At 42.7% G+C, this 22,940-nt stretch overlaps 9 protein-coding genes across 15 annotated transcripts; 5 read left to right on the top strand and 4 right to left on the bottom strand.

Moving 5' to 3' along the window:
• Nucleotides 1-109: 109 nt before the first annotated feature.
• Nucleotides 110-10,257, bottom strand: LOC108106576. Of its 6 annotated transcripts, none has more exons than XM_017213752.2 (12): nt 10,114-10,257; nt 9,119-9,382; nt 7,971-8,096; nt 7,693-7,908; nt 7,300-7,629; nt 6,549-7,233; nt 4,600-5,164; nt 4,437-4,542; nt 4,249-4,351; nt 1,817-4,147; nt 1,284-1,757; nt 110-1,214 (listed from the first exon to the last, which is right to left on the bottom strand). In XM_017213752.2, the coding sequence occupies exons 2-12, from the start codon at nt 9,299-9,301 to the stop codon at nt 475-477; spliced, it is 5,859 nt and encodes a 1,952-aa protein (XP_017069241.1). In that variant the 5' UTR covers nt 9,302-9,382; nt 10,114-10,257; the 3' UTR covers nt 110-474. The 6 variants fall into 6 exon arrangements, with proteins under 6 accessions (XP_017069241.1, XP_017069245.1, XP_017069244.1 ...); XM_017213756.2 differs by having other exon boundaries at nt 4,600-4,822; nt 6,549-7,236; XM_017213755.2 differs by having other exon boundaries at nt 4,600-4,855; nt 6,549-7,236.
• A 447-nt stretch (nt 10,258-10,704) lies between these two features.
• Nucleotides 10,705-11,117, bottom strand: LOC108106761 (protein transport protein Sec61 gamma-2 subunit). The gene has a single exon (XM_017214001.2). It carries the CDS (start codon nt 11,019-11,021, stop codon nt 10,815-10,817), a length of 207 nt encoding a protein of 68 aa, XP_017069490.1. The 5' UTR covers nt 11,022-11,117; the 3' UTR covers nt 10,705-10,814.
• A 101-nt stretch (nt 11,118-11,218) lies between these two features.
• Nucleotides 11,219-13,087, top strand: LOC108106760 (WASH complex subunit 1). Its single transcript, XM_017214000.1, has one exon. It carries the CDS (start codon nt 11,385-11,387, stop codon nt 12,885-12,887), a length of 1,503 nt encoding a protein of 500 aa, XP_017069489.1. The 5' UTR covers nt 11,219-11,384; the 3' UTR covers nt 12,888-13,087.
• Nucleotides 13,088-13,180: 93 nt separating this feature from the next.
• Nucleotides 13,181-13,758, top strand: LOC108106757 (LTO1 family protein C191.08). The gene has a single exon (XM_017213996.2). The coding sequence runs from the start codon at nt 13,330-13,332 to the stop codon at nt 13,756-13,758; it is 429 nt and encodes a 142-aa protein (XP_017069485.1). The 5' UTR covers nt 13,181-13,329.
• A 4-nt stretch (nt 13,759-13,762) lies between these two features.
• On the top strand, nt 13,763-15,984 carry LOC108106755 (methyltransferase-like protein 25). Its single transcript, XM_017213995.2, has 3 exons — nt 13,763-14,143; nt 14,196-14,387; nt 14,942-15,984. The coding sequence occupies exons 1-3, from the start codon at nt 13,763-13,765 to the stop codon at nt 15,848-15,850; spliced, it is 1,482 nt and encodes a 493-aa protein (XP_017069484.1). The 3' UTR covers nt 15,851-15,984.
• LOC108106758 (small nuclear ribonucleoprotein F) lies at nt 14,394-14,823 on the bottom strand. Its single transcript, XM_017213997.1, has one exon. The coding sequence runs from the start codon at nt 14,731-14,733 to the stop codon at nt 14,467-14,469; it is 267 nt and encodes an 88-aa protein (XP_017069486.1). The 5' UTR covers nt 14,734-14,823; the 3' UTR covers nt 14,394-14,466.
• Nucleotides 15,985-16,124: 140 nt separating the features above from the next.
• Nucleotides 16,125-19,068, top strand: LOC108106567 (cytochrome P450 6g1). 2 transcript variants are annotated; one of them, XM_017213735.2, is made up of 4 exons: nt 16,125-16,441; nt 16,963-17,430; nt 17,498-18,298; nt 18,364-19,068. In XM_017213735.2, exons 2-4 carry the CDS (start codon nt 16,966-16,968, stop codon nt 18,670-18,672), a joined length of 1,575 nt encoding a protein of 524 aa, XP_017069224.1. In that variant the 5' UTR covers nt 16,125-16,441; nt 16,963-16,965; the 3' UTR covers nt 18,673-19,068. The 2 variants fall into 2 exon arrangements, with proteins under 2 accessions (XP_017069224.1, XP_017069222.1); XM_017213733.2 differs by having other exon boundaries at nt 16,126-16,441; nt 16,941-17,430.
• Nucleotides 18,688-20,888, bottom strand: LOC108106568 (probable cytochrome P450 6g2). Its single transcript, XM_017213736.2, has 2 exons — nt 19,605-20,888; nt 18,688-19,546 (listed from the first exon to the last, which is right to left on the bottom strand). The coding sequence occupies exons 1-2, from the start codon at nt 20,871-20,873 to the stop codon at nt 19,259-19,261; spliced, it is 1,557 nt and encodes a 518-aa protein (XP_017069225.1). The 5' UTR covers nt 20,874-20,888; the 3' UTR covers nt 18,688-19,258.
• Nucleotides 19,166-22,782, top strand: LOC108106569 (probable cytochrome P450 6t3). Its single transcript, XM_041819605.1, has 3 exons — nt 19,166-19,253; nt 21,210-22,438; nt 22,497-22,782. The coding sequence occupies exons 1-3, from the start codon at nt 19,166-19,168 to the stop codon at nt 22,776-22,778; spliced, it is 1,599 nt and encodes a 532-aa protein (XP_041675539.1). The 3' UTR covers nt 22,779-22,782.
• The last annotated feature ends 158 nt before the right edge of the window (nt 22,783-22,940 follow it).

The raw sequence follows: 22,940 nt of genomic DNA on the forward strand, positions 1-22,940 counted from the left end.
ATAAAAAACATTTATTTGTTATTGAATATACCTCTTTATTAGTTATATTTATATATGTTAAATCAACTACCAACTAAAAATCATTAAATAGTAAACTATATACTTCTTATATTTTTTTGTTTTATTTTTTCAAATAGTTATAAAAAATTCGCAATATTACACATTAGATAAGCATGATGTTAATGGTCAAAGAAATATGATTCGTTTGCTAGTGTTATAAAGTTATCACAAATTATGTATACTCTGTTTTTATTCTGTAAATGATTTTTATTTAATTTTGCAAGTTTTTGTTTTCGGTAATAAATTATTTATACGAGTGTATAGCGCCGGATTGAAGAAATATCTGGGTACCTACAAATCACGAGTCGCCACTCTCCGGCGGAGAACGTCTCGTTGGCTATCTAAAACTAAGTAACGCGTAAAAGTAATCGTAGTAAAAATAAAATAGGAATATCGCTTGGTGAGCCGTGCGATTTACATGATCGAGCATAGGCCCGACGTTTCGACGCCGCTCTGCACCTTTTTCGTCCGCTTCAGCGTAGCGTTCTGCAGTGCTGGCTTCATCTCTACGACGGGTTCCGGATCCGGGTCAACTGGAGCAGGCGGAGGAGTGGGCGATTTCCGGCTGGCCGACTCCGTCGGAACCGACGCAGCTGCAGTGGATGCGTTGGAGCTAATGCTCCGGCTTCCATTGTTGCTGGTGCTGCTTCCGCCATAACTGCTGCCAATTACCGAGATCGAGCTGATAACGTTGGAGGGAGTGCTGGTTGCAATCTTTGGCACAAATGTGTTACCGCCGCAAAGCACTGGAATGGTGGAAATAGTTTGAATGGCGTTCACCTGTTGCGCAGACTCTCCGGCTCCAGATGTGCCACCGGCTGCTCCTGATCCACCGATGACGCTGATGGCCGAAACTTGCGAGTCCGTGGTCATGGCGTTGGAGGCACTATTATGACTATTACTACTCGTATTCTTAGTGATATTTATCTTTATTTTATTAACTATGCTAGCCAAAGGTAACGCCGGACCCACTGCGCTCAGGTTATGCGTGGACTCCTGCTTCTCTCCATTAAGTTCCGCCTCTGTGTCGGCACTCACATCTGCCTGTTCCACCTCGTCCGTCTCATTGGCGGGCAAGGAGAGAGAGGTCACCGATGCGGGCCGCTCTATGGTGGCTGGCGAAGCCGACGAGCCGATGGTGTGCGTTTGAGTTTCTGCCAGGATGCCAGACGTTTGAGCAACTTGATAATTTACTAAGGGTAAGAAGTCCTTTAAAAACTTACCGCTGCTGTGGATTGAGATCTCGTCCTCTGGCAGGGGCAACAGTGATACCACCGTGCCCACATCTTCAAAACCATCGTCCTCGTCATCCTCGTATTCATCCTTGGGCTCCTCCTTAATCTTAACGTTAAGCAGCGCAGCCTTGGTCGCCTCATCCATCTCCTTCTCCACGTAGGTGTCTAGATCGGTAAAAGGAATGTTTGGCTCTTGGATCTCTACATCCGACTCATTGGCCGATTCGCTTTGGGGGTGTTCACCAAGCTGGTCCTTGTCGCTCTCCGGTTCTTTCGTCTCGGAGATGGACTCGGTTTTGTCCTGAGACTCATTTCCCATGTCCGCTCGTGTCACATTGCCCGGGACATATTCGTCCTCATCGTCGTCGTCGACAATTTCCGTGACACTGGGCTCTTCATTGGGAAGCACAATGACATCGTCGTCATCGTCATCCAAAATGGTTTGTGTTGTTTTAGCGGCACCTATGAAAATTTTAGTTATTAGCTAAAAGATTATTTTTACCCATTGAATATAAACTTACCATCATCATCGTCATCCTCTACTTTGATTAGGGTATCCATGGCGTTGTCATCAGTGTTATTCATGTCAACATCTTTGTCGGATTTAACCTCCGCAGGGGGATTCAACGATGCCTTGTAGTCCTCGTAGCACAGAGGATGGTAGATCTTATCCTCAACACGGATTGCACTACGCAGATGCCACTCCTCGAGCTCTTCATTGTAGAACTGCTCGAACTTCTCATGGCACATATCGCAGCAGTGATCCACATCATCTGTGCCGGCAGCACACGTTGGCACAGGGGAATCTAGCGATCGTTGCTGCGAAAGTTCTTCAAGAGTCTCAATACCGCCAGGTTGCCCCTGAGCCTCCAAGAAGTTCTTCTCTCGCTCTTCCACATCTTCGATTTCCTCGTATTGCCGCCAATCGTTGATATCATAGTACCATCTACGGGAGGTCGCTTTTCTTGTGGAATCCCTTTCCCTTCTATTTTGTCGGAAGTGCCAATCCAAATGCTGGCTGTACTTAATTGTTTGCTCTGGCGGGAATCTTACTCCACAGCTGCTGCACTGCATTCCCAAGTACAAAGTGGCCACAACCGCCGACTGTCGGGTCTTAATGGTTTCTGGCTTGTGAAGATCGATGCGCTTAATAGGCTCCATAGGTGGACCAGAGGGCACTGGTGCAGGTGCTGGTATTTCAGGTGCAGCTGTGGCTTCGGTGGCAGTGGTAGATGAATCTTTGGACACTGGCTTATCTGTGGCAGGAACAGCTGGCACAGCAGCTCCACCACCAATAATTCCGGACGAAACAAGCTTTTGGAACAAATCATTGATGTTCAAGCTCTCCAAGGCAGCTGCGGCTGCAGGTAAAGAAAGTGGGGCAGCAGCAGCTACTGGAGCAGAAGACGGTTTTGGTTGCTCCAATACTGGCAATGTTTTCACAATCATTGGAGGCGGCTGTGGTGGTTCCAAAGGAGCTTCAGTCTTTATATACACCATATCCGCTACATGAGTCTTTCCGGCTACAACTCCTTTAGGCAGCGTACCAAACCTAATGAAGCAGTTACGACCGCCATTTAAAGCCATTCCTTTGGGGAGGCCACCATATTCGATCTTCTGGAGCTGACCATCCAGCAAAGCGTATTGGAAGCTATCCACAAACTGCAGAGAATGCTGTTCGGCACCTAGCTGGAAAGTCTGCTGTCTGGCGTCCAGAAAGAGGGGCACAATAGTATGAGCATCCACAATCATATTAATCTTTCCTACAACCAAATCCCGTCGCACTCGGCCGATGTCCACGTTGGGTGGCGGACCCTCGGCCTTAATTATATGCATTTTGTTTCCAATCGGCAGCGATACTGGTGGACCACCGAAATATATCTCATACCAATGCTCGTCGATGTAGAGTTCGCGAGATGGAAAACCAAAGCGAATCCGGTGAAGCTGTCCATCCAAGTGGAATGGCTTGTAATCATCGTTGAAGCACAGCGGCAAAGGTTCATTGTGATCAATTAATATTACCCGTTGGCCCTGCTGGAAGCCAATTTCATGTGGTTGATCGCCATCCATGAATATAATAGCCACTTGATTGTAAAACCGTATCTCCTTGGATCCTCCGTCGATTGTAATGCTGCGCACTACATCCGCCATAGGATTGTCAAGAGAATTTATGGCTTTGGTCATGGTCACCGGTGGCACGGGCGGCAAGCCCATCATTGACGGCGGTTGTGGAGGTGGTGGCACTGCTGACTGGGGTAACACCATTGCTGGTGGCTGTTGCCAGGGCATGCCACGGAATCCAGGCTGAGATTGAACGGGTAGTTGGATCACACCCCCTCGCTTGTTGTTATTGTTATTATTGTTGGCATTGGCCAATTGCCAGGCGGCGCGTTGTGCAGCCCCTGGATCCACTTGATCACCCCATTTGCTTGGCTTGCGGCGCTTGTTGTCCCTCTTGGACTTATCCCTTTTATTTGATTGTTTCTCCACGGTAGCCGCCGGTTGTTCCTCGTACCTGGGCGAACCATCGCTACGTGGTGACCCCGAGGAATTTTCGTTGCCTTTTAGCTTGGGAATGCGTTTGCGAAGCACAGCATCCCTCGCTGCATTACGCTCGAGATCTTCCTCTCGACGCCGTGAATCCTTCATCTTACTGTTTTCATTAATGGCCACCACTTTCTGGACAAGATCTTTATACTGTTCCTGGTTCATGTTATGGTTCTCGTACATCTCCTGAGCCTGGCTAAGAATCGTCCGAACCTTCTCGTCGTGCGCCTCCTGAGAATCGTCGTTTGCTTTCAGCTCTGATAGCTGCTTAAGACGCTGCGACACGGCCTGGTCCTTGTTTTTATCTGAAGTGGATTAAATAAATTTATTAGCAGGATGCAAAAAATGATTATATAATTTTAAACATCAAATCAGCTTCCCAAAATGGAAACTAATGATTCCTTACCAGGCTTTCCCTTGTTATTCTGGAGTCTAGCTGAATTTGCCAACTTTGCACGTAGCTCCTCTAACGTTGCCTTCTTAGGAGGCGAACTAGATTTCTTTGTTGGCTGAGGGTAAGCGTAAAAACAAATTAATGAATAGAAATCATCAAGTTTTCTTATATATTTAAAATGATATAGAACTAATTGCTACCTTGATCACATCGCTGCCATCCATGGAATCGTCTTCGACAACAATAACCCCTGGCTTAACGACTGGAATTTCGCGGCGCAGATCCACGTCTTCACTGCCAAAGAGACTAATAAAGCGTAAAATATTAACAATTAGGTTTTATTGGCTCCCAAGAATCACTTACGCATCCAGTTTGGTTGACTTGCTGCGTTTCTGTTGTGGTGGTTGCTCTCCGTCGTCGATCTCTTGCGGCAGTGCGTCGGCGGGACGTTTCTCGGCAATACCAGACGCACCTTGCACTTGAAGCAACTTATTGATCGACAGCTGCAAGGCCTCCGATACATTACCCTGCGAGGAGACGGACGAGGTCGAGGGATCCAGAGCTGCTGATGGAACTGTTGTGGCTGCTGAAGTCGTGGGATTGGGATTTAGCAGTGATGCTGTTGATAGATTCGCTGTAGATTTTTCTAATTTATTAAACTGTTTTTGTATTTTGAACGACACTTTTGCGGGCAATTTGGAAGTGGACGCGGTTGACGGGGAGGCGTTGGAGGTGCCACTAGCGAGTATTATTGTGCTGCTGATGTGGCCGATATTTGTTTCCTTCTTGTCGAGGATTTCCTGTGAGTCGAAAGACGGAGGAGGCGGCGTCATTGGCCGCCTCAAGTCAATATCCAAGATCGACACATCTATATTCGTCTGACTTGAAGAAGCTGGAGGAGGGCCTGGTTCGAGTATTTGAAATGTAGCTAAAAAATTGATTTGGCTTGTGGACACACATTTTTTTCTTACGGCAGAGGAGAGTGGTAATCAGAATTAAGCAACAAAACAAGAAAACTTGGGAGAAACTAGGCAGAAAGTGCTAAGCAAATAAAATTTGTGGGGACTAGGTGGAAAAATTATAACGAAATCATAAAAGGGTACAAGGCCAACGAACATCAGGCACAACAATCGGGCTAGAGAAATTAAAGAGAACTAAGGCATAAATTATAAATAAAGATATCCATGGGCTCCGTTGGGGAACCAATGCAAAATCTAAGTTAGACTATAAAAAGTATAAAAAATAGTTATAATTAAAAGGGTATAAAAAGGAATAAAAGTGCCGTTCTACAAATACAAAATAATATACATATATATACGGATATAACTAGCTGGCTCGTATTTACATGGAAGCCAACTACAATGTACGCTTAAAATAAAAGTAAACTTAATCTCTTTATATAGTTTAAAAATGTTTGTTCACTTTTGGTTTACACGTTTGTTAACAAGGAATTAAAACTGCAGTCTTTATTTTATTTTAGTTTCTCTTCATCTAATCAATTGTTATCAATAGTCAGTTTAAGGTACAAGAAATACTTCACAGTTTAATCATTATGGTTTAGTTTTGGTTTGCTTTCAATTTAGGTGTACTTGTTGGTTTGACATTCACAAAACGAAAATCATCTTCAACTCAAACCAAAGGCGGCAACACTTGGCTACATTTTGCATTAATTAAAACAACTTGGAATGCAAAAGTTTTTAAACACATTTTATTTACACTTTGGTTTAGAATTTTCAAACTTGTATGAATTCTTTAAAAAACGCTTAAGTATTTAGAAAAAAATATGGCATATTTCTTAATGGTTGACGATTAATTGCCTAAAAACGATAGAAACTCCCTTCTCCCAAAAAAAAAGAAAGGTGGAAAACAACGTAGGATACATAAAATTCCAGCAGTTGGAAAAGGTGTCATCATTTGGTAATGTTGGTTATATTGGTCAGTATGGAACTGCCAAAGGCAAAAGATTTTAAAAGCGAATTGATATTACTGCCCAGCAGTAACTCAATTTTATAGAAATGTTGTACATAAAAACAACCAGAATGCATGGGTAAGCATTTTTTGTTGAGAACGGCAATTTAGTAACACAGTTTTACTTATCACAGACTTCGGCTAAACAGAGCAAAAGTTTTCCACTTGTCAACAACACACAGTCCCAAGCCTCCCTTCCACCTGCCTAAGCCATTGAGTGCCGCCATTTTGGTTGATAGTTTTAAAATTTTCAACTAAGCTGTCTGTATGTCTAGGTTCCGAGTCAAAAATGACTTGGTTTTTCGCTAACAAATGTAAAATTAGAATTAAAAGATGTTTCTTACGTTTCTCTAAATCATTTGGTGCTTTTGATGCTGCTGTTGATGATGCGGCTGCCTGAGGTACAGATGAATTAACTGCTCCTTTTGACTCTGGTGACTTGCTGCGGTTGGTGCGCAGGTCTACATCCATGAAGACTGGAGACCGACTGTGCGATCGCCCTGAAGATGTCTTTCCTCTCACCAAAGATGCGGACGATTTGTGGGAACTACGCTTGGGCTTGGATGGTGAATTAGTCGGAGAACTGCTCTTGCGCTTCGATGATCCTGCGGGAGAACCATTGCGAACATAGCGATCCAACTGCTCCTTAGATGAGTGCTTGCCGGATCGTTTCACCGGCGACTGGTTAGAGCTGGTGCTGCCGCCCTTGTGTCGCACATCAGAACCCGACGAAGATGACGAAGCATTGGAGCTTTTTGACTCACTTCGCTTGCGGCTCGACGAGCTGCTGTGATGGGAGCTCGCACTCTTTCCTGAACGACTGCTGCTAGATCGAACAGGTGATTTACTGCGCGACCGACTCGATTTCTGTGAGGAACTGGATTTGGCCTCCAGGCGAGGATCGTTGCGTGCGGATGCAGTCGTATGTGTCGACTGCGACTGCATTTGCCGCGCTAGTCGCGGATCTCGTTGGCGTACTGAGTTTAACAGCGCCGGATTGACTGGATTGACTTTTGGCTTATTGCTAAACTGCTGCAAGTTTTTAATATAATTAGGCTTTGTAAATTTAGGTTCTCCTCACACTTTCAAATTTACCTGTTGAACCGCTGGGACATTGGACATTATGGGGCCAGGATTGCCTAATGCACCCGGCACTCTTTGATTTCGCATTGCCAGCCCGGGATCCATAATAGGCGGTCGAATGGAAGTTGCAGTCGGTGCAGGCATGATTACCGGAGCCCCCGCCATAGCATCAGTGGCCTGATTTAGCTGACGCTCCTGCTCCTCTAAATGCTTTTTGGTTTGCTCCAACTCAAGTTCTAGTTTGCGCTTCTTGAGCTCCAGCAGTTCACGAGTTTTGGCCTGTAATATTTCTTCCATATCGCTGGGCAATGTGGGGTTAACAGGCATCCCCGGAACCATACCCTACACGAAAAATATCTAAGGTTACATATACGTTCTATATATATATATTCTAGTTTAGCTTACCGTTTTTAGAAAGTCTGGGTTAACGTGAATGGCCGGATTTACGTGGATTTTATTTGTTGGCTGTTTTGCTGTGATTGGCCAGTTGTTATCCAGGCGCTTCACCTTCACATCGAGAGCGTACATCTTAGAGGGTGGGAAGACCTCGTTCCAAGTCTGCCGCAGAGCATACATGCGCTCCCGCACCTTTTCTAAAACCTGAGACTGTGAATGCTGAACCTGCGGGATCGCAATAAAAACAATTAGGTTAGCAGTCAAAAGAAGTAATTATGGATACTTACCGATTCAAAGGCGTGCAGGAAAATGTTGACTATGCATTGACCAAACAATTGGACGTAGCTGCTTTTCACATTCTTTACTATCGAATCAATTAAATATAGGATGGGCAATTTAAATTCGGGCGCCACCTGTTTAAAGTTTGGTAAAATAGGTAAGAAATAAAGAACAATAAGTGTCTGCGGAACGTCGCTAGCAGAGATTCAGACAGATAAAGGGACAGAGAATTAAGGGGACTGAATTGGATGCAAAGACAGACTGACAACACAACAGCGGGGACAGCGATCATCCATCGAAGTCATCATCTTTAGTGGTTGTTGGGGAAAGTTATCTTTTCCCGTTTGTGTTTCAAAGGCAGAGCGAACGAACTCTAGCGAATATCTACTGCACAGAGAAGTATTCCCACAAAGCATTGCTTCTAACTGAAGAAACTACGTGTATCAGACTCCAACATTAGGGTTATATGTGTTCACTTATGATGTTAGCAGGTTTAATCCCTTTTCCAAGCGAAATATAAATGAAAATGTGGCAAAAAAAAAAGATAAAGTTCACTAGGACTTGGGACTTTAAATTTGAGCTTATTACTTTTACCAAAACTTGCTTATTTCTTTTGGTAATACAAAAATTGCTGCACATCAATTTTTTGATTGATTGTTAGCAGTCAATGTTTTTGTATAAAATAAAAGACAACTTGGTGACGATTGTTTAAGTATTTTCTCTTTTTATTTAATTTTTCATTTTTTAGGTTGTTTGTTATTCCTTAGCTTTAAACTCTGGAATCCAAAGTAGAAAGAAATAAGAAACGAGGAGCAGATTAAACTTCTTACCTTTTTAGAGGATAAAATCAGTCACGTCTTAAAACCCAAATAACTTTAATAAATATTATGATTATTAAGAACCTATCTAACATTTGGGCACGCGTGTTTGCAGAGAAAACCAACGGAGACTGGGAAAACTATGAGAAACAAAAACTACAGAAGGATAAGTGCCCTTCGTGGGTTTTCTCTGCAAACGAACGGCAAACGTAAACGATAAACTACACATTCTATCACAATTCCGACATGAAGAATCACTTTTTATGTCGACCTTCTGTTCGCTGTGTGTAAGCTGGAGTGTCTTGGTTTTTAAGTAAATACGCTTTTGTTTTGTTAACCTGGCTGATATAATATTCCACCACTTTGACTATGACTTGGGCGTAATTGATGTTCTCCTCGGCGAGCATTGTAAGCATATTGATGAGCGGCTTGCTGTTGCAGTTGAGGTCCTGCAGACTTGACAGGTATTCCTCGCCGATCCTCCGCTCATCATCGCGACAGCTTTCAAATAGCTGATCCATTTTGGATTCCAAATCCAAGATCTTGATCCTGCTTTTGATCAAGTTTTTTGGTTTGAAGAAATCGCAGTTGCTATGTTTTTGCTGAAAGGGAAAAAATACAAGGTAATTTATTTACTTTAAAAGTCCCCTTTGTTTCATATTCATAGTTAAAAAGGAGGTTGACTAAAACATACATTCAAATTAGTTTAAATGAATCACCTTGGCACACGTTTATTGGTATTTAATGAATACTTGTAACTAGAAGGTTACGATTAACAATTTAGAAAATGTTGTAGTGCATAAAACCGTTATCGTATAGACATCTAGTGATTATGAAATATTTAAGCAAAAGCAGAATGGATTTTGAAGGCTAAATGTAGGTAGTTGTTTCTTGTAAATTAAAAGCATCTTGCTTTTAGAGCTAACAGGGTTATCCTCAATATTTGGATTTATAACCCCCTCAATAGGTAAACAATCACGAGCGTCCACAAACAAGCGATTTTACTATTTATGTATACACACGTACTTGTATACATGTGTACACACACAAGCCAGCAACGAAAATTCAATATGGCGACGCTAAGGAATATTTTTCGCATGTGTAGCCTTGCTAAAAAATTAACCAATAAAGTTCACATTTCCGCTTTTCTGGCGCCGTTTTGATCTTAAATACGAAATATATATTTTTAAATAGGCACTGTCCTGTTTTTAGACCTTTTTTACTATATTTTGGTCAAGACAAAGCCACGTTTATGTTACTAACACACGCACACGCAGATTTTCAGATCAAATTTAAAGAAATTTTTAAGCCGCAATAAACTTCAAAAACATACCTTTTTATGTTAATTCATTTGTACAATCACTGCCAGACACTTTTGCAAAAAACCATTTCATAAAAGCACTGTTAATATATACAAATTAGCGTTTGAAAACTTTCACGTAACAACTGCGATGTATTTTTGATGAGTTGAGTTACTTTACTAAGTATGACCGTATTTGAAAAAGATATGAACACTCGTCGATAGGCATATTATTCGATAGACTCGATGTTATTGAGAGCATTCGATATTTTTTTATTTTTTTTATTAAAATTTCAATATTTTTTCGATTTAAAATACATATTTTAAATATATAATATAAATATTTAAAAATAAACTTTTGCCATAAAAAGGATTTCTGCAGACAACAAACCAATATTTGTTGTGTTCGAAAACCAGAATATTCTTTTTGAACATATGTAATAATTTGAAATATTTAATAAATCTATCTTTTAATACTATTCAGACTGTACCAACAGTCAGAAATTGAGTAAGGACTCTTTATTGTTGAATATTTATGTTCAGCATTATCCCCAAGTTCTTATCCGTATGGAGCTATCGCAAGCAGACCACCAGTAGACCAAAACTAGAATTTATACATATATGTACGTGTGTACGAAACAATCCGAAAAAGGGATTTTTATTTTCCTAGATTCCGTGGGAAATCGTAATTTACATTGTATTATTATTGCAATGTTCCGTCTATTAGCTGCATTTTAGGATCCTACGATGATGTTGTTAATGGGAATGTGTATAAGTTTAACGAAGAATCCGATGAAGCCCATGATGCAGAAGCCCACGGCGGTGGCAATAGCGATTTTCTGGAACTCTTTGCGATCGGGCTTCGTGCAGCGCTTTACCAGGCGAATAGAGTCCTTGGCGAAGACGCGTCCAGGTTCGGCAAACTTAACAACTTTATCCATTATGAAATTATGAGTATTCAACAGAAAATTTTCACTTAAGTGAACTGATATGGTTTGCTGCCGTGTCGCTTATTTTAGAGTTACCAACCACAAGAAGCTGAGATCAACTAAAAATGAAGACTTCTCCTATAATTTAATTGTTTATAAAATGTAGTTTTTTAAATATGTAATTATATTATATTGATTATTTTGGTTGTATGTTGAAATAGTTGTTTTTTTATTACATTGAAGTGGTAATTGTTTACCGTTTAGAATAACCCAACTGTTTAAAACTTCCTTTCGTTTTTATAATTTTTTATCTTCAGGGGACGGTCACACCACCAGCAAAATCACAATAAATATGTGATTTTTTGCAAAGCAAATATGGAGGAATCACCTTATCTGCACAGCCCCTACCAGGTGTCTATTGTCGCCACCGACCTGCACCATGAGGACACCATAATCCAAGCAGCCCAGTCTCTGGACTGTCTACACAAAACCATAAATTCAATTTTCGAGCGAATCGATGCTCGCTTGGCGAGAAATGGTTTAAAGGTTGAGGAAATAGACAATCGTGTGAAGCGCGCCCAGGCGAAAATCGATGCGCTTGTTGGCTCCAAGCGGGCCATCCAGATCTTTGCACCCGCTTGTTTTCCGGCCAGCGAAGTCCTGGCTCCGCTTCCAGCCACCTTTCCACAGGTGGTCCTCGACCCACTGATGGAGGAGCAGGTGGAGCAGCAGCCGAACCGGCAATACACCAGTCATAGCCCCTCAGATCAGAAACAGGACGATGCTGACATATTTTTCCACGTACGTGGCGAACGAGAACAAGAGCTGCCTCTGGTCGTCGAACGTAAGATGACTAATCACACTGCTGGTCTTGGAGCCCTTCCTTTAGACGGAGTGCGATCCGTCCCCTCGTTGATGCGCTTCAGCACTAACGAGTTCGCCTACGGCGAGGATCTTAATGCCTGGAAGCGCTCTCTACCACCACAATCTGCCCGCCGTGTTGCCAGTCAGTCATTGAGGCCCACTGCAGATAAACTGCTTGCTCCGGCTCCACATTCGCTGGCCCACGGGACCACTAAACTGGCCACGCCAGCTGGAGACTTACGGTACAATCCCGCTGCCTTGGCTGCTCCCGCTATCGATGTGCCGCTGGATCTGCCCGATCTTCCTGGTATCGCCAATGATCTCCAATATGAGCCTGTAGAGGAGCAGACACCAATTGCGCCTTCCCAGCAGTTCGGCGACTTGCCAGAGCTACCAGATTTAGGTCTCGAGGAGCAGGAAATTACAGTGCAAGCTATCGCGGCACAGACGCACATTCCAGGACCTGCGAGAAAGACAGGTCTGGGTCAGTGTCCATCGCCAGCTATGGCAGCACCGCCGCCTCCACCACCTCCGCCGCCGCCGCCACCACCACCGCCTCCAGAGCAAACAAAGAGGATACCTTCGCCCCCACCCTTTCCCACTAAGGGTGCTGTAAAGCCGCTTTCTCCGTCGCCGTCTACGCCACTAAAAATGCCGCCACCCCCTTCACGCACTGAAGATCCGCGATCTGAGCTTATGGCCGCCATACGAAATGCCGGAGGAGTTCATGGCGGACGTCTGCGGTCACCGGCGGCAGCTCCGCTTGATGTCGTGGATAACACACGCTCTAAGGCGGGAGCCGCTTCCACAGGGGATCTGATGGCGGACCTGCATAATAAGCTAATGCTTCGACGCAAGGGAATCTCTGGAAGCCAGAATCCTGGAGAGGCCACCGCTGCCAATCCACTAATGCAGCAGCTATCCCGCGTTATTCCGCCACCCGTGCAGCCGCGAAAGGGCTCTCAATCCAGCGAAGAGGCACGCTCCGAAGACGATGATGATGTATGGAACTAGTAATGTAGGGGAATCGAAATCTCCTTCATTGATGTAGCTTTAGCACCAAATTAAGTGCCTTGGCTAGCTTTAAGCTCTAGCTTCTCCAGCTTAATTTATACCAATCTTTAGAAAGAATTTGAAATTCTGTTTTCCCAAGCGGGTATGCCAAATTAGGTCAAAGTTAACCAGTTGAATAAAAATAACGGAAAAAACGAAAATTCTTCATTTAAAAAAAAGGAATACCTTTGATAAATATTAATAACAGCACTGTTAACTCTGTTGATTACTTTCAGTGTTGTAAAACATCCATAGCAGAACCACATTTCGGCTAAGAAGTCGGGAGTAAACATATTTTTTAAAATAAGTATTTAAAAGGGAACATACATACCGTTTCGGAAATATTATTAGAGTGAAGGAGTGAGGGAAGGTTTAAAACGCATTCTTGGTAAATCACATATGTATGATGACCAGTCCATCGCGGGATATAAACGAACTATTTGACGACATTGTCCTAACTGAGGAGAAGGAAGCTCGTTTGGGTTACGAGGAGGGACTGAAAGACGGCCAGGAGCAAGGTAACGAAGAAGGCTATAAATTGGGCTACGCCCAGGGAGTATCTCTAGGAGAGGAACTGGGAAGAATTTTCGGTCAAGTAGTAGCCCAGCAGCAACTTCAGCACACGGATAAGGTGCGTCGTAGTCTGCAGCAGATACGTTCGCTTATCGAGGAGTTTCCCCGCACTAACGATCCGCAGGCGGATATAGTAGGGGCTGTGCAGGAAATCCGGTCGTCCCAACGTCGTCTTCGCGCCTTGTTGGGATCCAAGAAAACGTCAGTCGCAACACTTTCAGAACCATCTGCTGTCGAACACAAGCACTACAGTTTTTAGCAGCATGTCTAAAGTGGGTGTTGCCCAATTGCAGACGCGACTTGACGGTTTGCTGGCATTTCTCAATCCTCACTGGGATTTTGTCAATTGTCACATGGTTAATTACTTGACGGACCAACACTGGGAAGGTTTTCTTCCCGAGACATTAAGAAGCGACATATCTGGCAAGGAGAGTGTGGATATGGCTATAGAAAATTTATTTTGGAAAAATGATGAATCAGTAAAAACATTTCTACATTGGAGGCAATTTTTGGATAAGGGCAAGCAACAACACCTTGCGCATCATTCGGAATTGCTGACCAGCGTGGAGAAATTAATAAAGGGACAGGATAACGTAGTTCAGCTTAGCATCCGGGAGTTTATGAGCGCCAAAAAGTGTCACGAGGTATGTTGATTCTCAGGTGAGAAAACTGGTAAACTTTAACAAATTTGATTAGGTGGAACTAACAGCAGCTCTTGTGAACCATCTCATAAAAAACTCATGCCAAGACTGCTACATAGTGGATGCGGGCGATGGTAAAGGTTATTTGTCCTCCCGTCTTGCGCTTCAGTATGGCCATCGCGTGCTGGGCATTGATGCCAACGCGGAAAACTCACAAAACGCCCTAAGCCGCAATCGCAAACTGCAGGTAAGCTGGGATTACAAAATACAATTAGATTTATTTCATTACTTTTATAGACTTATAAGTAAGATAGGTGACCAAGTAGTTAGTCGCGCATTTCGCCCTCCTCATCATCGTCTTCCATGCCCTTAATGTACAGCACATTGTTGCAGCGGATGAGCACCTCGCCGAGATTGCCGGTGACGGAGCCCTCAATCACCTCTTCAGTATTGGCCAGCTGCATGTTCATGTAGCCGTCGACTGACACCAGGAAGCCCTTGTATTCCTGGCCCCACTTGAGTTTCACTAGCACCGGTTTCCCCGTCAGCCCATTAAGGAAAGGTTTAGGGTTGATGGGCATGCCAGCCGACATGATGTTTGTTTGATTTTTGTAGCGTGTTTGGGTAAAAAATAAAACAAGCGTGCAGAAAAGCGCCGGCTTTTCTCGTCTTCAAGAAAGGTGTGACCGCAGCTAGATTGTTGAAATATACCATGTCGAAAAGTAGAATAGCCATAATAAACAGTGTTGGGAATCTATAAACCGACCGCGAAAGTTAAATTCATATTTTTTTTTATTTCAGCGCGCTTGGAATGGTCTTACAGAACGAGCGGAGCTGCAGAGCCAAGGAATCACCCCAAAGAGGCGAGGAAAAAAGTCACCTACGAGAGATTCCACAAAAAGTGTACCTGCTTTGGAAAACTACAAAACTATTGCCAGATTTATAACGACGGAACTCAATTTTGGCTCTCTGCTGGCTGAACATTTCCAACAGCTACCGCAAGAACGGAATCCCAACATTTGCTTGACTGGATTGCACACCTGTGGTAATCTGGCCGCCACCTGCTTGCAAGTGTATCATGCCCAAAAAGACTGCCGATTACTCTGTAACATTGGCTGCTGTTATCATTTATTGAAAGAACGCTACTCAAAACAAGAATTCTTTGGCAACAAGGCCGTGATGGACATGCAAACGGACTACGGATTCCCTTTGAGTCAGTATCTACAAAAGCGACAAGTGCGAATGGGTCGCAATGCCCGGATGCTTGCGGCCCAGTCAATCGAACGAACTTTGGATTCCAAGGAGCTACCAAATGTAACGCTCTATTACCGAGCTCTTTTGGAGGTCCTGGTTTGTCGACATGCTCCGCAGCTGAAGAATGAACTGCAGGTCGGCAAGATGCGCAAAATCGAAAACTTCCAGGAATACATTCAAAAATGTGCCACAAAATTAGATGCTCCTTGGTTGGCCGCTATCACGGCGGACGAACTTAATTCCCTGCTCCACGAATTTTCATTGGATAAGCATTATTTGGACCTTTTCTATCTCATGCGAATGTCCTTCGCTCCGATCCTAGAGAGTTTGATCCTTCTCGACCGGATGCTCTACCTTAAGGAACTTGGCTATGAACACAGCTATCTTATAGATTTATTTGATCCCGTCATATCTCCCAGGCATTTCGCAATCATTTCTATTAAGCCTCTGACGTAATGATGTTCATATAATAATGCATAAAAAATTTGACAGGGAAAGTCTTTTCTGGGTAATAGTTAATTAATGAATTAATGAATTAATTAATTTTTAAACAGTTTACATTTGATGATGATGATGAAAGTCTCCGCCTAAACATATTTATAAATTTAAAAAAAAACCTGAAAACAGAAAATAAAATGATTTTAAAGTAAATAAGTATTTTTACTATTAAATCACCTGAAAAGGGAATTCTATTGGGTAATTTTGTTTAATTTGTTTGTTTCAATAGAATGCTTCTTCTTAATTCGCCATCATTAAATGATAAATGTAATCTTGAGTTGGTATTATATAAGATCAGGTTTGTTTTCCTCCTGGCCCTCGTTTCTTTCGCTCGGTTTCCACCACAAAGGTGAATATACTCGTACCTGAAATCGTTATCACAAGACTTTTGAGATGTATAAAAATGCGAACACAATTTCAAATCGCTTTGAGTGCGGTGCAAAAAGCTTTAATTGTCGGTTGTGTGCTCGGGAGCTCAGACTTAATAGATCAATATTTCCTTGAAATTTGTGGAAAAACTGGTTGCCAAATAGGCCAATTGCATATAAGGTGTGAAAAAGTTAATACTAGTGCTTAAAAAGAAGTGAATTTTCGATGTTTTCAATTGCTTTTAGTTGGAAGGATACTCTTTGATTAATATCTTAAAGGACATTTTAAAATACTTTTAAAAATACAAACTGAAATCGCACTTTCCTGTTTTGGTTAAGGTTGGGAATAATTAACAACTTTTGTATCAGACACTGCATTTATTTATGAATAAAAGTCTTGTAATAAACATAATAACCAGCTATCTAAATGCTTTTAAGTGTGTCAAGTATATTTCAAATTGTGATTGTAATTCGCCTTATCTGCAACAATTGTATAGAATCTGTAAATATTTTCTTACTTAAATGTAAAAGATAAGCCTGGTAAAAAATAGCTATCAAGTCTAAGTTCAATTTAATTAAAGCAAATAAACTTAATGTACTTTATATTACTTCTAATTGAGATGAGATAACGCAGACCACTGTGTAGACACATAGTTTAATTAACAAAGGACTGATTACAGATTCCAATACATCTTTGCACAGAAAATGGTGTTGACGGAAGTCCTTTTTCTGGTGGTTGCCGCCCTAGTAGCACTGTACACGTGGTTTCAGCGAAACCACAGCTATTGGCAGCGAAAGGGCATACCGTATGTACCACCCACACCGATAATAGGAAACACAAAGGTAGTCTTTAAGTTGGAAAATTCCTTCGGCATGCACCTGTCGGAGATCTACAATGATCCTAGTGTTAAGGACGAAGCCGTGGTAGGGATTTATTCCCTTAATAAACCTGGATTGATTATTCGTGATATAGATCTGATCAAATCCGTTTTGATCAAGGACTTTAATCGGTTTCACAATCGTTATGCTCGCTGTGATCCGCATCGCGATCCCTTGGGCTATAATAATCTGTTCTTCGTGAGGGATACCCATTGGAAGGACATTCGCACCAAACTCACGCCCGTTTTTACTAGTGGAAAGGTTAAGCAGATGTATACTCTGATGCAAGAGGTAAGAATATTATAAACATTTTAAATTTAAAGAAATATGTATACATATGTACATATTTTCTATTCAGATTGGCAACGATCTGGAGGCAGCTCTCGAAAGACATGGGGAGAACAGCTCTGGCAAGTATATCACCGAAATCAAGGAGATCTGCGCCCAGTTCTCTACGGACAGCATAGCCACAATTGCCTTTGGTATCCGTGCTAACAGCCTTCAGAATCCTAACGCCGAGTTCCGTAACTACGGACGCAAGCTTTTTACTTTTACTATATCACGTGCCAAAGACTTTTTCGTGGCCTTTTTCCTACCCAAGCTGGTATCCCTAATGCGCATCCAGTTCTTCACACCAGACTTTGCACAATTCATGCGAAGTACTATTGGTCATGTGATGCAGGAAAGGGAGCGAACGGGCTTGCTTCGTAATGATCTGATTGATGTTTTGGTGGGCCTACGTAAAGAGGCGGCTGCAGAGCCTTCGAAACCTCATTATGCCAGAAACCATGACTTCCTAGTGGCTCAGGCGGGTGTATTCTTCACGGCAGGTTTCGAGACTTCCTCCTCGACGATGTCCTTTGCTTTGTACGAGCTGGCCAAACATCCCGAGATGCAGAAACGTTTGCGCCAGGAGATTAACGAAGCATTGTTGGAAGAGGGTGGAACATTATCCTACGAGAAGATTCAGTCCTTAGAGTACTTGGCCATGGTGGTGGATGAGGTGCTGCGCATGTATCCGGTATTGCCGTTTTTAGACCGCGAGTATGAGAGTGTGAAGGGACAGCCGGATCTAAACCTAAAGCCGTTTTATGATTATACTTTTGAGAATGGAACTCCTGTATTTATACCAGTTTACGCATTACAGCATGATCCAAAGGTATAATTTTGAACTTACAGATGTAACTATATATATGACCTCCAGTAACCTTTTTTAAACCTTAGTACTGGCAAAATCCCAGCCAATTTGATCCGGAGCGCTTCTCTCCCGAGAACCGCAAGTCCATCGTAGCCATGGCATATCAGCCTTTCGGATCCGGGCCCCACAACTGTATTGGCAGTAGAATTGGACTCCTTCAGAGTAAACTAGGACTTGTTAGCCTGCTAAAGAATCACTCGGTAAGAAGCTGCGATGCTACCATGAAGGAGATGAAGTTCGATCCCAAGGGTTTTGTGCTGCAGGCCGAGGGTGGCATCCACCTGGAAATCGTCAACGATCGCCTCTATGAGGAGAGCGTGGCACACGTCCAATGAATAAACAATATGATTCAACGAACTATAGTATATATTTTTAAAGTGATTAGCTGACAAGGTAATCGCATTTTGACAGCTTTCATTTGATAAACTTGTAACGTACATTATACAATTCTCCGTGTCAGAAGCGGCGCCTAGTCTACTGAATAAAAACAAAATCATTATCAAATTACATTTAATCTTGGGGGCAGGGAAGCTATAAAATTGCGCCACCAATAAATACCTTTAATCTACTTGATTAAAATCAAATGCAAATGCATTTCAAAAATGTAACAATAACGTAATGATGTATTTAACTAAAAACAAAGTGAGTTTAGATAGATCAGTGAATACGTAATGTCGATATGTGTAAGTACCCCAGAATGACAAAAATATATGTACATATATATGATTGAACATTCAGCTATAGACTTTTCATCTTATTGCTACGCTGAGAAAACACGCAATTTGTCAATCAAACTGCCTATAAGATGCGACACCAACTTAATTTTTAATGCCAAAACACGCGATTGTACGGCTTAGTTATCGTTCAGTTGTTGTAGGCTGCATTACTCCCAAAGAAACTCCAAAAAAAAAATCAGGTGAGCTAGACCCCCAAGGGATCCCGGACCAATCTTAGAGGGATACCTCCCTTGGCTTGTGTAATAATTGCCTTGGGATCCAATTGCATGCGGTGTGGAGTGCGTTCGGATGTGGTTATCATGTGGTTGCGCAGCAGATAAACTAGACCCACTTTTGCCTGGAGGAGTCCAAATCGTTCTCCGATGCATCCATGTGGACCAAGACCAAACGGCATGTAGGTGTAGGGCGTATGGAGCTTGCGATTTTCAGGGGAGAATCTTTCCGGCAGAAACTTACGAGGTTGTGGAAAGTACTAATCATATAAAAAATTTAATGAAGTTAGTAAACGCTAGGAAATACTGCCAACTCACCAGGGGATCCATGTGGAGGGCATAGCAGGGTATGTAAACAGGCATTCCTTTAGGAACGACGAAGTTGTGGAATGGAGCCAGTGTGTAATCTTTCTCAGAAGTACATTCCCGATCCAAAAACGGCAACGGGGGGTACATGCGCAGAACCTCTAGAAGGACCATCTGCATAAACTCCAGCGACTCAATCATTGTGAGCGTAACCTGCCCACCACTATCTACTAGTGCATCCTTGATTTCCTCCCTTAAACGCTGTTGTACATCAGCATCTTTGGCCAATTCGTACATGGCAAATGCCATTGAGGATGAGGATGACTCGAAACCAGCAGTAAAGAATAATACCGCCTGGGCCACTAGGATATCTCCCTCGAAAACAAACTGATCTTTAATCCCCGATGCCTTCGCCTGCTGTGTGCTCCTACGGAACTCAATAAGGATGTCGATCAGATCGTTGCGTTTCTGTCCAGATTGCTCCCTTTCTGACATCACATAGTTGATGGTATTGCGCAGAAAATGGGTAGCTTCCTTTGGAACTACCTTGAATCCGAAAAATGGAACCAGATGGGGCAGGAAAAACACCATGGTGAACTCCGCCGCACGCAGAAGGCTGAACTCGAATACTGATCGTCCATGTCGCCGAAACTCGCTATTGGGATCCGTAAAACTGTTTGCTTTTATTCCATACGCCACGGTGGCTATCACATCCGTGGTGAACAGGGCACACAGCTCCTTGGCCTCCAAGTCAAAGCAGCGCATTCGCTCGTTGTGCAGAGGTTGCTGGCGAAGATGAGCATCCAAGCTGGCTCCGACTTCCTCGATAAGCGGAAACATCTGCTTCAATCGATTACCGGTGAAAAACGGCGATAGCTTATAACGGACTTCCTTCCATGCGGGGTTCTTGAGGAAGAAGATATTTTGGGATCCCAGAGGATCAGCCTTATGATCAGAGTTCGAGTACCGATTGGAAAATCCACTAAAATCTTTGATAAGGATATGCTTAACCATTTCGGGATCTCTGAGGAGAATTGCCGGTTTGTGGAACACATGTATTCCAACGAAGGGTTCGTTCTCGGCCTCAGGGTGGTTATATAGCTGAGATATAAACTCTGCAGGACTTTTATGCATGTTTAGCAGTCCCATTAGATTTCCCACTATCCATTTGGGCTTGATCTCACGTATTCCCATTCGCCGCCAATATGAGTAATGTTTCTGTAAGGCTAAAGCGGCGATGACCAGGAGGAATACCAGAAGGATCAGCAGTCCCAGAGCCATGTTTCCGCTTTGAAACCAAACTTTCTAATGGCGTAAAATGAGTCAATTCAACTTAGTTTAAGCTCTGGGTGAGCTGACACTTCATTGTGGGATCATCAAGATGGTCCTGAGTTCTGAATGAATCGTATTTGTTAATGGAACTACATGTTCTTTGTTATTTAAAGTGGTTTGTGTTCTGATCATATGTACATATGTAAATGTGTTTAAGGCCATGAACAAGGTTTTTCGATTTATAAATAGGCAATGTAACAACGTTTTTTGGCGTAATATTTTATTATAATTTCCCGAAACTGTAATCCGTAGTTATTTATATCTTTAAATCCATTTTCTTCTTAGGTACCATGTTGCTCCTCTGGTTGGTGCTCCTTACATTTCTGGTTTTAAAAATCTGGCTGAGGAAGAAGTACACCTACTTCAGGAGGTATGGGATCCCGTACCTACCCACCTCCTCCTGGTCGCCGATGGGCAATTTAGGCCAACTTCTATTCCTGCGTATTTCTTTTGGTGATCTTTTTCGACAGCTGTACGCAGATCCCCGTGGTGGCCATGCAAAAGTAGTGGGCTTCTTTATCTTTCAAACGCCGGCTCTGTTGGTTCGAGATCCAGAGCTAATACGCCAAATATTGGTTAAAAACTTTAACAGCTTTCTTAATCGTTACGAATCGGCAGATATGGGTGATTCTATGGGTGCATTGACCCTACCATTGGCGAAGTACCACCACTGGAAAGAGAGTCGACAGTGCATGTCGCAGTTATTTACTAGTGGTCGCATGCGGGACGTAATGTATCCCCAGATGTGTAATGTTGCTATCGACCTAGAGAACTACCTCAATAGAAAGCTTAAAGACCAGACAGAACGTGTTCTCCCGTTGGGAAGAATGTGTCAGTTGTACACCACCGATGTTACAGGAAATCTCTTCTACAGCCTGGATGTGGGCGGATTGCGTAGAGGCTGTTCTCAGCTACTAAAGAAAACCAAAGAATTATTTAAAACCGATCCCCGCAAGGTTTTAGATTTTATGATCGTGTTCTTTCTACCAAAGTGGACGAATCTAATGAAGCCAAAAGTTTTCAGCGAAGACTATGCGCAATATATGAGAAACTTGGTAGAGGAGCATCAGGAGCCCAAAAAGGGTGATCTCATCAATCAACTGCAGCATTTCCAGCTCACCCGTTCCTCTAACCATTATTCCCAGCATCCGGACTTTATAGCATCTCAGGCTGGAATTATTCTTTTGGCCGGATTTGAAACCTCGTCAGCCCTATTGGGTTTTACTCTTTACGAGCTGGCTAAAGCACCAAATATCCAAGACCGACTGAGAAGGGAGCTATGTGAAGCTTTTATCTCATCCACTTTACTTAGCTATGATACACTGATGGCATTACCATATCTTAAAATGGTATGCTTGGAGATACTTCGTCTGTACCCAGCTGCTGCTTTTGTTAATAGAGAATGTACAAGTCCGGAATCCGAAGGATTTAATTTGCATCCTCATGTGGATTTCGTTGTACCACCTGGGATGCCAGCCTACATATCTATTTTAGGCTTGCACCGTGATGAAAAGGTATGATACAAATCTTAGTGACTTATTATTAAATCGATCAATACAATCCAAATTTCAGTACTGGCCCGAGCCCAACCGCTTCGATCCTGAGAGGTTTGCTCCGGAGCGGTTAAAGGATATTATTCCCATGACCTATATACCCTTTGGAGCTGGTCCTCATGGCTGCATTGGTAGTCGTTTGGGTATTCTACAACTGAAACTGGGCATAGCCCACATTTTAAAACTATATTGGGTTGAAATTTGCAAGCGAACCATACCAGAGATTCGCTTTAATCCAAAGTCGTTCATGCTGGAGTCTAAGAACGAGATATACTTAAGATTTTGCAGGGATACTTTATAGTTATAAGTATTCGAAAACAGCGGCTGTGACTCCAACGCAAAGACATTTGTACACCACAAAACGAAAAAAACAGTATTTATAATATTTAATTAAGTTATGTACATATAAGTATGTATACGAGTATGGTGTCTTAAGCTCCCATTCAATAAATCACAATAAAAA

The sequence above is a fragment of the Drosophila eugracilis genome, unplaced genomic scaffold (assembly GCF_018153835.1).
Source record: "Drosophila eugracilis isolate 14026-0451.02 unplaced genomic scaffold, ASM1815383v1 contig_81, whole genome shotgun sequence".
Lineage (NCBI taxonomy): Eukaryota > Metazoa > Arthropoda > Insecta > Diptera > Drosophilidae > Drosophila > Drosophila eugracilis.

Bases quoted from the DNA above. Each gene is read 5' to 3' on its own strand.
- LOC108106760 (XM_017214000.1), top strand. From the start codon at position 11,385: ATGGAGGAATCACCTTATCTGCACAGCCCCTACCAGGTGTCTATTGTC.
- LOC108106757 (XM_017213996.2), top strand. From the start codon at position 13,330: ATGATGACCAGTCCATCGCGGGATATAAACGAACTATTTGACGACATT.
- LOC108106576 (XM_017213750.2), bottom strand. From the start codon at position 9,301: ATGGATCAGCTATTTGAAAGCTGTCGCGATGATGAGCGGAGGATCGGC. The intron at 7,630-7,692 runs GTAAGCTAAACT...TTTTTCGTGTAG, and splicing joins ACCCAGACTTTCTAAAAACG to GGTATGGTTCCGGGGATGCC. The intron at 1,758-1,816 runs GTAAGTTTATAT...AAATTTTCATAG, and splicing joins AGAGGATGACGATGATGATG to GTGCCGCTAAAACAACACAA.
- LOC108106761 (XM_017214001.2), bottom strand. From the start codon at position 11,021: ATGGATAAAGTTGTTAAGTTTGCCGAACCTGGACGCGTCTTCGCCAAG.
- LOC108106569 (XM_041819605.1), top strand. From the start codon at position 19,166: ATGCCAAAACACGCGATTGTACGGCTTAGTTATCGTTCAGTTGTTGTA. The intron at 19,254-21,209 runs GTGAGCTAGACC...TTTTCTTCTTAG, and splicing joins AACTCCAAAAAAAAAATCAG to GTACCATGTTGCTCCTCTGG. The intron at 22,439-22,496 runs GTATGATACAAA...TCCAAATTTCAG, and splicing joins GCTTGCACCGTGATGAAAAG to TACTGGCCCGAGCCCAACCG.
- LOC108106758 (XM_017213997.1), bottom strand. From the start codon at position 14,733: ATGTCGGCTGGCATGCCCATCAACCCTAAACCTTTCCTTAATGGGCTG.
- LOC108106568 (XM_017213736.2), bottom strand. From the start codon at position 20,873: ATGGCTCTGGGACTGCTGATCCTTCTGGTATTCCTCCTGGTCATCGCC. The intron at 19,547-19,604 runs GTGAGTTGGCAG...TTATATGATTAG, and splicing joins CCCTCCACATGGATCCCCTG to TACTTTCCACAACCTCGTAA.
- LOC108106755 (XM_017213995.2), top strand. From the start codon at position 13,763: ATGTCTAAAGTGGGTGTTGCCCAATTGCAGACGCGACTTGACGGTTTG. The intron at 14,144-14,195 runs GTATGTTGATTC...AAATTTGATTAG, and splicing joins GCGCCAAAAAGTGTCACGAG to GTGGAACTAACAGCAGCTCT. The intron at 14,388-14,941 runs GTAAGCTGGGAT...TTTTTATTTCAG, and splicing joins GCCGCAATCGCAAACTGCAG to CGCGCTTGGAATGGTCTTAC.
- LOC108106567 (XM_017213733.2), top strand. From the start codon at position 16,296: ATGCGAACACAATTTCAAATCGCTTTGAGTGCGGTGCAAAAAGCTTTA. The intron at 16,442-16,940 runs GTGTGAAAAAGT...GACTGATTACAG, and splicing joins ATAGGCCAATTGCATATAAG to ATTCCAATACATCTTTGCAC. The intron at 17,431-17,497 runs GTAAGAATATTA...TTTTCTATTCAG, and splicing joins TGTATACTCTGATGCAAGAG to ATTGGCAACGATCTGGAGGC.